Source organism: Saccostrea cucullata, unplaced genomic scaffold (genome assembly GCF_032062105.1).
Source record: "Saccostrea cucullata isolate Sc308-1 unplaced genomic scaffold, CSIRO_AGI_Scuc_v1 ctg1658, whole genome shotgun sequence".
In the NCBI taxonomy this organism is placed as follows: Eukaryota; Metazoa; Mollusca; class Bivalvia; order Ostreida; family Ostreidae; genus Saccostrea; species Saccostrea cuccullata.
The window spans coordinates 17,654-31,254 of record NW_026938907.1 but is presented as its reverse complement, the minus strand read 5'-3'; the positions used below and the strand labels follow the sequence as shown (position 1 = coordinate 31,254).

Here is a 13,601-nt window from a genome sequence, read left to right as displayed (position 1 = left end):
ATTTTAAAGCAGAGTTGTACATTAACCGGATTAAAACTCGTTACTATTAAAGGATTAGATGATATATAGACAAAATGAAAAACAGGGATAAACCTATTCTTTCCGAATTTATCATTGCGTGCTCCACAATATAAAGAAATGACACTATGTGATTGTAGCGGTGTGCATCTATGAATTGCAGGGTAATTTAAACAAATGTTTCATCAATGAAAGCTTTGGTTTCCTCTGTACAGCCTACATAACCCCAAGACATTTCACTCCGGAACTATTAGTCTCCATTTGGTGTATCTTTTTCATTTAATTGACTGATGCCAAATTCAGACAGAAAATATTTCGTTATATCTGGTACTTTAAAATTATTTTTATTCCGATCTGACACGTCTAGGGCTGTTTATGTACTACGATTAAACAATGCTGATATTAGCTGTTTTGCCGTTATCTTTGCGTGACACAATAGATTTAGATTTTACCGAAGATTAATCATGATTTAATAAGACATTTGTGTGGATTTTTTTATATTCAGGTACATCGCTAAATTAGCAAAGAGACGAAAGGATATGGACAGGATATTAGAATTATTGGATGAGAAAGAGACCAGCATTAAACAATTAAAGTATGTACACATCTAATAATTAACAGGAAAATATACTAGAAAAGATTTGTCCCATTTCCCCTGCCTATCTCATTCTTTTGGATCTGCCTTTTGTATTCGTTTTTTTTCTTCTTAATTTTATGAAAATGAAAAATAAAGAAAATTTGTTTCTGGAAACCTCTCTCGTGCGTCTATTTTTGGTAAAGTTTACCCCCATTTAAAAAAAAATTGACAAATTAGACAAACATCAATATTTTTTTGAAATATCAATGCATTTTGGTTAGAGGGAAAAACGTCATAAAATAATTAAACACTTGTTTCCCAGAATTCAGTTTGATTCTGATACAATTTCATGGAGTAAAAAAGGCAATGATCTGATAAAATGCCTTTAAACATTATATCTTATTATTTAATCATTTATGAAATTCAGAGAAGTAAATGTATTTTCAAGTGGGTGTTGTTTATATTATTGAAAATAACCTTATCTGTATTTTTTTTTTTAACAATGCAATGCGATATACATGCGTATATTATGTAATTCAGACGGGAAAAATGAAAAACGTATTCAACATTTTCCAGAGTATTGACAGAAAAAGAATACGATGTTCAGCAATCAATATTTATTAATTAAATATATCACGGCACTTCTGAGTTTTCCTGTATATATCTTAACGTTTCAAAAATTAAATTTAATCGTTTATTAATACTTCATAACAATATTTGATAAGCAAAAATTATTGTCAACGAAGTACATAAATTTTCGACGTTTCATCTGCCTTGCTCAAACGTTTTTCCTTTGAGACTTAATTAATTACATGCATAATAATTAATGATTAATAAATACGTTTTAACAGAAAACGGACGTGCGATGTGGAGTTATCGGGAGCGTGTAGGACAGAGTGGGCCTCCGCCATTGCTGACCAGTATTATTACTTAATGGGACCTCACGGCCCCGGGAAACGAAGGAAGAGATCACTCCTTAGTGTACTGAAGGGGAAACTATCCCATATACCTAACAAACATTGAGGTACTAAGTCTTAATACTACTTAGACTTGCTAACTAACGCAGCAATTTCTACACTTCAAGTTTTAAAATCAAACAAATCATGCACAACTATGAACCTTTTCTACTTATTAAACTTTTATCAAAATAAATCAGAAAAAAAATCGTTATAAAAGATTTACATGTATCTTGTTATCGTAAAGACATTTTGTAGGTTTAAAGTTCACAGGAATTGATTACTAATATTTTCTTTTTCTTTTTTTCAGATAATTAACATATTTAGTTATACAACAAAGTGATGCTTGTGCATGAAACAACTGTGATCTCCTTAGAAACAAAAACCCGGCTTTAATTAATCCAGAAAATCTACATTGATATTTTCTTGTATATAATATCTTTTCCATATTTATTTTCATCGTTCTATCCAATTGTATGCACTTTTGTGCATTATTTTATTTTATTTATTTTTTTTACTCTTGTGATCAATCTCATGATTAAAGCTTTTGTTTCAACATGAATGAACTATTTGTTATGAATAAAGTGATATATTTCGCAATATCGTGTTGTTTTGTATGATAAAAAGAATGGAATTGGAAGATTACGATAAAAAAAGCCATTGTGCTCATAATTATGCTTATCTTTTTTTTTTTTTTTTTTAGAAATGAATGAAATCAGATGAAATTTTGGCCCTCTTCCGTCCGTCCGTCAACTTTCCTGTCTGTAACGCTTTCGTTTCCACACGATATCTCGAAACCAAAAAAATTTAGCATAGCAACTCCCTATGGACTAAAGAAGACCCCTATTGATTTTGAGGTCAAAAGGTCAAAGGTCAAGGTCATGAATAAGCAAATTCTGTCTGTTAAAACACTTCTTTCCACACGATTCTCAAACTATTTGAGCTATTGCAAAAATTTTACATAACAACTCCCTGTGGCCTGGACCCTATTGATTTTGAGGTCAAAAGGTAAAGTTCCTAAATTTATACATTCTGTCTGTGTGTAACACTTTTTTCTGGCATATTTCAAATGATTTTGAGCTTATGCAATGTAATTTTATACCAAAACTCCCTAGGACGTCTCTCGCCCCTCTCAAAGTGCCCCGCCCCGTTTGTTTTATTAGTATTTATAGTATTATAGTATTACATGTCGCTATTTTTAGCGCAGGGGCATGAGGAGAGTTATTGCGTATAAAACAGGTTCTCGGCGGACTTTATGTTCTTATTACATCTATTAACACTGTTTAATAAAGGCTAAATAAATCAAACACCATGGATTGTGTAAAATTTTGAGAATACCGAACATGAAAACATGAATATATACATGTATGTGACTTTTGTTCTGCATATACTTCCCTCCGTGTAAAGCGACTCCGTGGTCTAGTGGTTATGTCTCTCGCTTCAAATGTGAGTACGGAGTTATCTCTTTTTTTTTTCAAATACTTTTTTTTTACTAAATGATAGTATTCAGCATGTGAAATGAAAAATTTATGAGGTTATAAAATCAACATTAAAGTGTGATAAATATTCCATATAAAAAAATCTTCTATACACATAATAAAGAATAAGCAATCAAATCTTTATATGCATATTGACATACATGTATTTTATTTCCTTCAGTATACATGTATACTTTTAATAATTCTACAAATTCAGTCAGGGGGAGCCGACTTTTTCCCTAAGCGGGGGACACGAATTCTCTGAATTAGCTTGTTCTTTCAGAAATGAATGAAATCAGATGAAATTTAGGCTCTCTTCTTTCAACCCTAAGCTTGGTCAAAAAATTTCTCCCACATGTTATCTTCTATATATCTGCCTTCTTGATTATCAATTTAAAAAAAGCAAATTCAACCAATTGTGGCCCTCTGCTTTCAGTATCCTATAGAAGTTGTAATGCATTTTTCTGGCATAAAATAAATGTCATGTTTGTGTGTCCTGACTTTTGTTCCCATTTTTCATAAAGATATATTTTAATAAATAAAAGTTATGGCAATTTTAAAGATTTAAATATCAAAACTTTCACAAGTAATGTACGCGGAGAAATATATGAAAGCTCTGTCCTCTAACCATTGTGTCATGGAGCCCAGGATGAACTATTTTAAAGATATAAATCTCAACAAGTAATGTCAAAATATATGAAAGCGTTTTGTTAAGGTGTTTGAGCCCAGGATGAAGGTCAAACATTTTGTCCACACATTTTGTATAATTTTATGGAATTTTGATCTTGAATACTGGTCACCATCTCCATATGTTTCTTTAAATAAGGGAATTTCTGAATCGATCAGTTCCGCATTATAGCTGTCCCAAAATAAAATAAATAGGGATCTTTTAACTTCATAAAAATCCTTACAAAGGGATACATTGCGCAGAGACAAGAAAATACTTACAAAGTCCCTATCCTTACTCCTTAAGAAAATATTCAAATGTTTTAATGAGAAACTTCAGACGTACATTGGTGTTTGTCTACAGCATATTCTAAAAGCATTAAAACGATTTCTATTCAGATCACTTTATACAATCATTTCTCTCGATGAATTAAAAACTAACCTTTTTTGATATCATAGACATTTGCTTTTCAATTATCAAAGTACTCAGAAGTACAGAGAGCCGGGTTCATTTACAGAGTAGAATGAATTTCTTACATGAATCACATAATTCACGTTTATATTTTGATGAAAAAATTATTTTAAAACTATCAATATAAATGATAAGACACTACAGTGTTTTTCATGAGTCAAATTTGCAAAAGTAAACAAACAGGCCAGGTTCCCTCTCCTGCTTTACCTCTACATTAAAACGATAACACTGGTTATCAAAAGTCCTCAGATCACTTTATACCATCATTTCTCTCGATGAATTAAAAACTAGCCTTTTTGATATCATAGGCATTTGCTTTTCAATAAAAATGGAAGTACACAAATAAAATTTCCCTTTCTTATGATTGGTTTACTTTGCTAAAGAACATTCTGATTTTACATACAAGTACACTTGATTTCAGATGAAATGGATGTTTTACCTTATTGGCAACATTTATGTAGTCTTCTGCTTTCAACAAACTCTTGGAATTTTGATGGGCACTATCCCGATGTGTTTCTTTATTTACTGGCCTGATTGTGTATTCTTATGAAGGAGAATTTACTTAAAAAATTCTACATGCTGTGGCCTTCAACTCGACGTTTAATTACATATAGATATATTGCCATCTTATTATCAATTAATGATTACCTTCGTTCATGTGTAACTTCGATATATCCCGTTACATATTAGAAAAAAAGACCCCACTGAGTCTGCCACTTCTGTTTCATATTTGAATGTTAAAACTAGTAATTATAGACGATATGATCAACTCAAGACAAACAAAATGATTTCATTTTTTTTCATTAAAAACGTTCTCTATTTAAGTAGGGATATATTGCTATATTACCTGCATATATATGATGTTTACATCTCCCAACTATTCGATACTCTAGAGCATATTCCGAATTTTAACAGAGGGAGGCTACTTACAAAGAGGTTATGTTACTGTGATTTCAACACTCTCGTTTATAGTCAGCATTTCGGAAATTCTATGATCGTTATAATGAGGTTGTTAGTGAATACAATCTTTCATTGGGTCATATTTGACTGATTGTTAAGGCTTGTTTTACACTGAATTTGACTACGGAATGTTTTCTCTACGTAATCAATACAAAAGACTCATGGCGGGTGAGACCGGTCAACAGGGGATGCTTACTCCCTGTAGACACCTGATTCCACTTCTGGAATTTTCAAGGATCCGTGTTTATGCCTTTTTAACAGATTTGTATTCTTTAAATATTCTTAGAATGGACACTGTGTGTTTCTTCACTTTTTTCATCAGTAAGCAAGGCTGATAAATTCTTTAGTCTAAGCAATCAAACGGATATATCCAAATCTACTGAAAGTGATTCTATAGACTATTATATATACCACTGATCTTAAAGTTGATTTTGATTCGTTATTATGGAAAATTAGCAGAGACCAGTTTATTCTCAAGAAGACATACTAGCGTTTCTTAAGTAAAATTGTGTTCTGTCAACTGTAACAGTTTCATACATTTCTTTGTGAAGAAGAATGCAATCAATTACAGGCCCCAGGATCATACGATCATGTTTTACTTGAATTTTGATAAAGTCAAGTAGACAAAAATTTAAATATTTTTAAATATTGCTTTACAAAAGTTTTGTTACCTGTAAAATTAGAGATCCGTTCAATGATCAATAAACAATTTACAGCCGATTAAAAATTCGACTTCAGTCTTTATGTCTGTTTCATGATCTGGGGCCAGGTCTTTTGAGACAATCTTCCACAGAACTTATACAGCATACTAGTAAATTGATTGATTTGTTGTTCTACGTCCCATTCAAGAATTGTTCATTAATAAAGACATGATATACTTGTAATGCAAAATGCAAGCCCAGCCCTGATATACATCAGCCACGTAGCATCGTTTTTTCCAAGGCCATCTTCCTTTCAATTCCAATTTTTTCTGCATACAATACTAAATTTCCTTCATATCACTAACTGTGGTAAGAAGTGGGGGGCCAACCAACCTTTCAATGGACATTTTCAATAGTAAAGGTAATGTTGGGAAAAAAAGTGGGGGGAAAGCCCCCCCCCCTCCCCCCTGTTGCTACGCCCCTGTACATATTTTAAAGTTTTTATTCATGTGAAAATATGTTCCATGAATATACCAATGTACAACCTGAATCTTTTGAATAGGAAAAAACTCGCTAAATTGCAGGATATTCGGTAATGCGAGTCTTGGAATTTTCGCTGTAAACATATTTTTTAAACCTTTATTTTTTTCAAAAATCTTCCAAGTGTAAACATATTTAAACCAGACGATTCCTAGAATTTTTTGTAAATTTAAAATTCTGCAGCGCAAGTCTTTTCTGACACCTAGGATGCGAATAGAGATCAGTATAGTCACATGATTCTGCACACATAAAATACAAAATGAACATTTGTTGGAAACTTGATTGTATTATTTAAATCTCTTACATCATTATTACATAAAACAGACGAAAAAAATCGCCAGCTGAAACCGTTTTGGGATTTCCTCCTCTTGCTTTTTAGATGGCATCACTGTACATTGTGGGCGCTATTGGTCACCATGGATCGACATTTATTTACAATTATTTAAAAAAATGCATTTTGACAAGAAACATGAATCTGCAATAAATTTTGATTTCACAAATTATGATCATTTAGAGCTGCTATTACTGAAAGCAAAATAAATCATTCTGCAATCAGTCTGCTGACTTCGTAATCTGCAGATTATTCACCATTTATTTTCACAGTGTTTCTGTTACTCTGCCAAAAAATCACAAGATCCAGTTTACATGTAACGCATAAAGCAAAATGTAAAGAAAATCTACACGTCATATTCTCCATTTCCTCTTGGTGACGACTCCCCAATGTAAAACTGACTCTGGTGATGTTTTGGGTCAATGGAGGACAAACAGCTGTCTATTGTGGCATCAGACTTTAAATTATGACCAGAACATTGACCAGGCAGGAATGGGTTCAGGTCCAGAGAGGAGGAGATTTCGTCCTTTACTTCCAGTCCTCCCGTAAGTCCCTAAAATACATTCAAATTTCACTAAGACCTCACAGAAATAAAACCTTCTAAAAGACAGTAAATTGATCTGAGACATTTAAAAAAAAATATTGATTAAAATATCAACATGTGTTTATGAATCCCCCTTGATAAGAATTTTTTTGCTGTCAATACCGGGTATCTGACTAAGAAAGTTGAGTTTGATATCCGTTTCCTTTTAAATTATTTGTACAATTACATATGTGTACTGAACAAAAAATTCATATACTGTTTTGGTCGATCCGATGTCTGCTGGATTTGTTGCTAAAATCATATCACTATTATTCCGAAACAGCGGATCTTTCTGTATCGCACTCATATCAAAGTTGTCAGTTGTATTTCGCCTGAAAGAGGGCAACATAAAATGTTAAACATTTAACCATTGTAATGAATCATTGACTTCCTAATAATCAGAACTTCTACTGATGATTTTTTACCAACCTTTTTCTTCGAATATTTTGCCGCATTGGCTTGTTTCTGGCAAGGACTTCTATGGGTGCAGAGTCATCTATGTCATCAGCGGATTCGTCTGATTTCGAAGAAAATCCTCTGTCGTCTATGTGGACACTTTTCATCGAAGCGGAACGACTCTCGATTTGTTTCCATAACTGGACTTCTGAATCAGTCTTCCTTATATTGCTTAAGGATTTTGTTCCTGTATTGGAAGAAAGACTTCGCTGGTCTGGTAGAATCTCTGAACCTAGAATATTGTCTAGAGATTTACAAAGACGCCCAGTCATTTCAGAAACTGTTTCAGCTGGTGTTCGTCTGTGTGATCGGTTGGCAAATAATGTGTCGTTAACTGTGTTGTAATCCTCGTAAATCTCTTCCTCACAATTGTTGTCGTCATCTTCCATAACAAGAAGGATATCAGACACAAATTGCAATTTTTTCTCGCTAGACAAAGACTTAGAGGAAGTGATTTTATAGATGAAGTCAACAGCGCTATCTGTCTTCATTGACCAGTTCCCTGAAGACTGGATCGAAGATGTACTTCTGAAACTTCGAATTCTTTTGGATAATGGCTGATGTTTGATGTGTCGTCTCCAGTTTTTCTCACCGTGACAGGAATCCACCAAGCCTTCTCCTTTACCCAAGCTGCCGCTCTCAGAAGAGAATCCAGGACCGTCATTGTCCGATGACTCGTGCACAACGTGTCTCACTTTTCCGTCACATCCAATTCTAAATGATCTTTTGAGTTGCTGATTCTGGTGGCTGCTTCGTGATCTACACATCCTACGTCTAAGTCTGGAAGGTCTCTGACTTTTGAAGGGAGAAAGGAGTTTAGAATGGGCGTCTTCACCGAGTTGATCCGTTTCATTGAATTCAGGGATTTCATCAGTAAGTTCATCCTGCTTCCAGGCATGTATAGCCTTGATACAGTTCACGTCAAGGTAGGTGTCTTGCATGATCGAAATTAGGATACGAAGTCTAAAAAGGATTTTAAAAGGATGAAAATTATGCACAAGAACTTTCATTTATTTTGTTGGCACATGTAAAATTTACATAAAATTCTTACCTATTTGCTAGTTTTTTTCCTCTTGTTTTGGATGGAATGTCTATCTCCCTCGGAGCATTTTTATCGAGTCCAGCGACGTGATCCTCGCGCGGAGCTGGGTGCTTCTTCAGAAACATTCTCACACTGTACTTCCAGTCAGGGGGCGCTGAAAGGAATGATACTTCCTCGGGGTTTGTTTCCACAGCAAGATTACAGAGGGAATTGGGAATAAAGCTCAGAGACCTCTTGTACCATGTCAGAGACTGTAATTATATATAGTTATGGAAAAAGACAATTTTACATGAAAACAAATAAGTATATTAATAAAATGTTATCAAAATTATTGGTGCCAAAACTAAAGATAAGATAACGATAACATACCTTTTCAAAAATAAAGAAGAAAACGTGAATGGATGTATAGATTTGGTTGATGGAGTTTAGCTGATGGGTAAATGGACGAACGGTATTGGTCAGTCTGCTGACAAGAGCCTTCACTTGTGGCGCATGATCAGTACTCTCATTTTTAACAATTCGAAGATGTTGAAGAATCTGCGTGGCTGTGGACATCATTTGCTGTTTTTCACCAAAACATATATTTATTAATTATTTTATTAATTTATTTATTAATATCTTAAGTCAGGTATAAAATCTTGCTCTTTTTACAAACCCTAACTCAATTACTTAGCGTCTTTCAAGATTAAATTAAAAAAAACAAGACGGATGATTGGTTGTTTTTGCTTACAGTAGCAGGGTCGTATAATGTTGTTGTAAAATGAGTTCTGAACATCTCCGCTTGACTCAAGCAGGAAGCAACTGTTGGATGCTGAGTCAAAAGAGGCCAGAACCGCTCTGATATCTCCATACACATCTATGTATGAAAAAATATAATTCATAGTTTTATTAAAGTGATTTGAATACAGCACAAATGTCAAGTAATCTTTTTTAAAGATCGTTTTAGTAACCTAAACACAAAAAGGTTCACGGTAATTAAAAGATACTTGTTGATTCTTACTAGTTCTGCCTCTTCGCTCTTGGTTTTGATTGCAATTTCTTTGTCAAGTAAATCATTCAGGTCTTTCCAGATTTGTTCCAGCTCTTTCTGCAGTTGCAAAAGCTGGTGATACATCGTCCTCACATTGGTGGTCACTTCCATAATAAGCAAGTGATGGAGGTGCCCCAAGGGGTCATTCTCAGAATGTTCGTCAAGCAGGTGTAAAGCCTGCTTGCATTTTTGAATGGAGGTCTTGATATGATTTTCCCTACAAAAGGATGAGATATTTAATTAAGTTGTAAACATCACTTATTGCCTCACACAAGTAAAACTTTTTTTCAGTTGTAGAAAAAACTTCAAAGCAGGTCGATTGAAACTTAACTTACCCTTGAAGTTCTTTATATCGCTGCTGAATGTCCTTTTTATGCCTCCTTAGCTCTCTGGATGAGTGACCAGCGATTTCGTAATCTTTCAGCAGTAAGGTTTTATCCTTAATGTCCACCGACCTCTCCAAGGTCTCCTCAGATAGAGCCACTGTCGGAAGGATTTTCTGAAGCCCAAGTAAAAAGCCCAAAGTTAAGAGAAATCAATTGTACACGTGCAGTCTTTTCTAAATTGTTGCAATGTTATTCATGAATTATTGCAAGAAATTTTACCTTGTAGAAGTACATCCAGGAATGTTGGTCGTATGCAATGGTTCCACCAAATTCTCTCGTAAGTTGTGATGGTTCAATCTGAGTATGCAAGGCAGTGATGGACTTCAACAAAACGGACTGCAATGTACAAAAAAACCATTGACTAAAGATAAAATAAGGACTAATAAATGAAGTGTAGATCTTTCTTAAGAATTCTCATACGTACTTTGAACTGGCTCGCGAATGTCACTTGATCTTTCTTTTGCTTGATACCAAGTAACTTTTTCAGTGAATGACTTTTGCCTCTGGACTTCGGTTTTAAGACATAGAGAATTGCAACGGTTCCTTTCTTTTCGGACTGGAAACAACAACAGAGGCGTAGTCACAAACTTAAAAGTGGGGGGGCTCAAGTCCAGAAATTCTTTGACAAGCAAAAAAAAAAAAAAAAAAAAAAAAAAAAAGGAAAATTTACCCCAAACATCAAAAATCCGATTTCGTGGGGGGTGGGGGGTGGGGGGGGGGGGGGGGGAGAGCCAACTTTTTCAAAGGTAAGTCACTTTCAATTCCAATTATACAAGGTTCAAAAAGGTGGGGGGGGGGCATCCATTCAATGAATATTTCCTATAGTAAAGGTAATGTTGGGGAAAAATAACTGTGATTTTGTTCTTCTTTAAAAAGTGGGGGGGCACAGTTTAAAAAGTGGGGGGGCTAGTGCCCCGCAACTACGCCTATGAACAAGTAAATGAAATTACTTATGAGCATTCAAAAAAAAACTTAAATTATTTACAGGGCTGTTTAAAAGTGCCTCGCATTATTTAGACTTCCCGAAAAAAAATAAAGAGGATTCGATCTAATAATCTATTCATTCATATCTCCATTTTTAGGTCTCTTTGTTAGTCAAGAATCAAAGCATACATTATATTAAAATATCATTAAAATATAACATATAAGTTCTATATGTGATTTACATTCTATTAAAAAAATGTCAATGAAAAAATTTTTTTCAAATAAAACAGAATGATATATTTCAAATTGCAACGAACGAATGCAAAGGTGTTTTGTTCACTGAAATTTTTCTTTAATTAATTTAATCAAATTAAAACTGACTGCATCGGGAAAGTCAAATCGTTGTACCTCGAGGGATTGCAGTGCTTGTATTAGCATTGCCATCTTCTCTTCACTGAATCCCCGCTGAAAATCGGCCAAGAACCCCATTGCTTTCCTTTTCAATATAAGTTCTGCGATGTCTGTCATGTAGAGTAAGAGTCGGAGAAGAGTGTCTGATGTCCAAGATGACGCCTGGTCCAGCGCTGGGAATGTTATCAGTGGGTTTCCCGCCATATCCAATCCACCTGAAAACAGTAATTTTAAGATCAAAATCCGTATATAACTAAAGGTAAATTATTATTTATTGTTTTCTTTCGTTAGATTATTATATTATACTGATTGCCTTCGGCCTAGTGATATTAATGTTTCATGTAAATGTCACATTACTGAACAATTAGAACATTGCTGGTTTTAGACCATTGAAAAAGAGAGCAGTGTTAATCTGCAGAATATCTACCGTTAATAATTCCCTCATACTGATAGCTAAATGTTCACGGGGGCTATAACGTAAAAGATGCACTAGCCCAAGCCAAAATTGGCCACCTCAAGTTTCAACTACGAAATAAATTACAAATATTAATTTATTACACACGTAAATAGATCTTAAGACTGTGAAAATTGTATAAATCGTTCACGAAATTCTGTGCAAAAAATGATTAGAAAAATTAAGTGCAGAAAAGTCCTTAGGTAACAACCCACACAGAATTAGTGTATTGATTGAGTACTGATGAGTGATGAGTTATAAATAGAAGCAAAAAAAAGAATGGTCAATTCATCGATATCTATGGTTTAAAAAATACCCCAGACAGAATAATATTACTAGTATACCAAGTATATATTTCTTATTTATTTTCATGCTAATTGTTTTATAATAGTAAAAAAAAAAGCTTATTTAATCTTGATTCTTTTGTGGGCATTGACTCGATATACTGCTTAAATATTTTAACATTGCTAGCCCCTTTAGCATTTTAGCAAAGATGCCATTAGATGCCTAACTTGCCAACACTGCATTTTGATGGGACATTCGCTACAGATAGGTTGCTTTGTATTATATTTTATATTGAGGTTTGCTATATCAATGTTTAATGACCATTCCAAGTCAGAGTAACTTTCTCGACGTTGTTTTTGATGTTGAAATGTTCTAAACCGTGCTCCGTGGTGAAAAACATGTTGGTTTCAAAACTGACTAATATGTGTTCGAAATATGAAACTTCACACTTCGACAAAAATAAATGTTTTTAATATTTTTACATCTGAAATCTGTTGATCTGTGATCTTGCAATACATGTATAAACATGATAATGAGTTACATATTGTATACGTATTTTTTAATGACCTTCGTACTCATCCGGAAAAATAACCCAACCACTCACCCGTAAAGATAACCCATCCTTTCTTCATGAGATCTTCGTCCAAACGAACACTACCAGCATTAATTGACCTTTTCATTTTGAGGTCAATTCTAGTCACGGATGAATTGCACCATACAAAATGGTGTTTGAGCTAGGACTGAAAATACATCGTAAACATACATCATAGTACTGATAAAAAAACAAGTAATTCTTCAATTAAACCACTACTTTGGGGGTCTTTTTATATGATAAAATTTACAGTAAAAGGGGCTGTATTGACATTATGAAATAACGTAATATATGCTATTTTTTATTAAAAACATATTTTTAGAAATAAAATTGGAATTGATATTGATAACTATTGAGTTTTTCTTTGTATCTGAGAAAATTATTGGAACAAAAAAAAATGTAAATTGGAAATTTAATGATCTTATGCATTTATCAGATAATCCTTAAAAATACTAATAAAACAATTACTTACTCTTTAGAATAAATTGCAAATATTCCAATCAGTATATCCAAGTATTTTTCTAAAATAAACAGATTACCTGAACACCTTCACACAGACAAAAAAATATCTAGAAACATATTTACAAACACCTTAGTATGGAATGAGTGGGGACATAATCACTAGTAGTAAAACCGTTATGGGCAGAGCCTCCGTGTATAGCAATACACCGGACATAAAACACCATATTTTTATGGCGAATACACACCAATTTGTCTTTCTAACAGTGTTACTTGTCAATAATTTTGTACCAGTAATAATTAGGTTATATCGGTGTCAATTCGTTCCTTCGGACATTGG

The 13,601-nt window shown here is 33.6% G+C and overlaps 2 protein-coding genes across 2 annotated transcripts in view; one reads left to right on the top strand and one right to left on the bottom strand.

Moving 5' to 3' along the window:
- LOC134251751 (uncharacterized) overlaps window positions 1–2,151 on the top strand; it is a 41,335-nt gene extending 39,184 nt beyond the window's left edge. Inside the window, exons 5-7 of the mRNA XM_062734165.1 lie at window positions 524–613; window positions 1,447–1,619; window positions 1,862–2,151. Of these exons, the coding sequence (XP_062590149.1) occupies window positions 524–613; window positions 1,447–1,618 (262 nt within the window). The 3' untranslated portion in view covers window position 1,619; window positions 1,862–2,151. The remainder of the gene's footprint in view (window positions 1–523; window positions 614–1,446; window positions 1,620–1,861) is intronic.
- Window positions 2,152–6,953: 4,802 nt separating this feature from the next.
- Window positions 6,954–12,944, bottom strand: LOC134251753 (uncharacterized). Its single transcript, XM_062734168.1, has 12 exons — window positions 12,815–12,944; window positions 11,469–11,686; window positions 10,561–10,692; window positions 10,356–10,472; window positions 10,086–10,249; window positions 9,721–9,967; window positions 9,451–9,576; window positions 9,090–9,281; window positions 8,730–8,971; window positions 7,652–8,641; window positions 7,440–7,554; window positions 6,954–7,192 (listed from the first exon to the last, which is right to left on the bottom strand). The coding sequence occupies exons 1-12, from the start codon at window positions 12,888–12,890 to the stop codon at window positions 6,986–6,988; spliced, it is 2,826 nt and encodes a 941-aa protein (XP_062590152.1). The 5' UTR covers window positions 12,891–12,944; the 3' UTR covers window positions 6,954–6,985.
- Window positions 12,945–13,601: the final 657 nt, after the last annotated feature.

What these genes read in the sequence shown, in the direction of transcription:
- LOC134251753 (XM_062734168.1), bottom strand. Translation starts at nt 12,890, where the DNA reads ATGAAAAGGTCAATTAATGCTGGTAGTGTTCGTTTGGACGAAGATCTC. An exon ending in CATTATACGACCCTGCTACT is followed by an intron (nt 9,282 to 9,450) that starts GTAAGCAAAAAC and finishes GGTGAAAAACAG; the next exon opens with CAAATGATGTCCACAGCCAC. An exon ending in GGAAAAAAACTAGCAAATAG is followed by an intron (nt 8,642 to 8,729) that starts GTAAGAATTTTA and finishes AATCCTTTTTAG; the next exon opens with ACTTCGTATCCTAATTTCGA.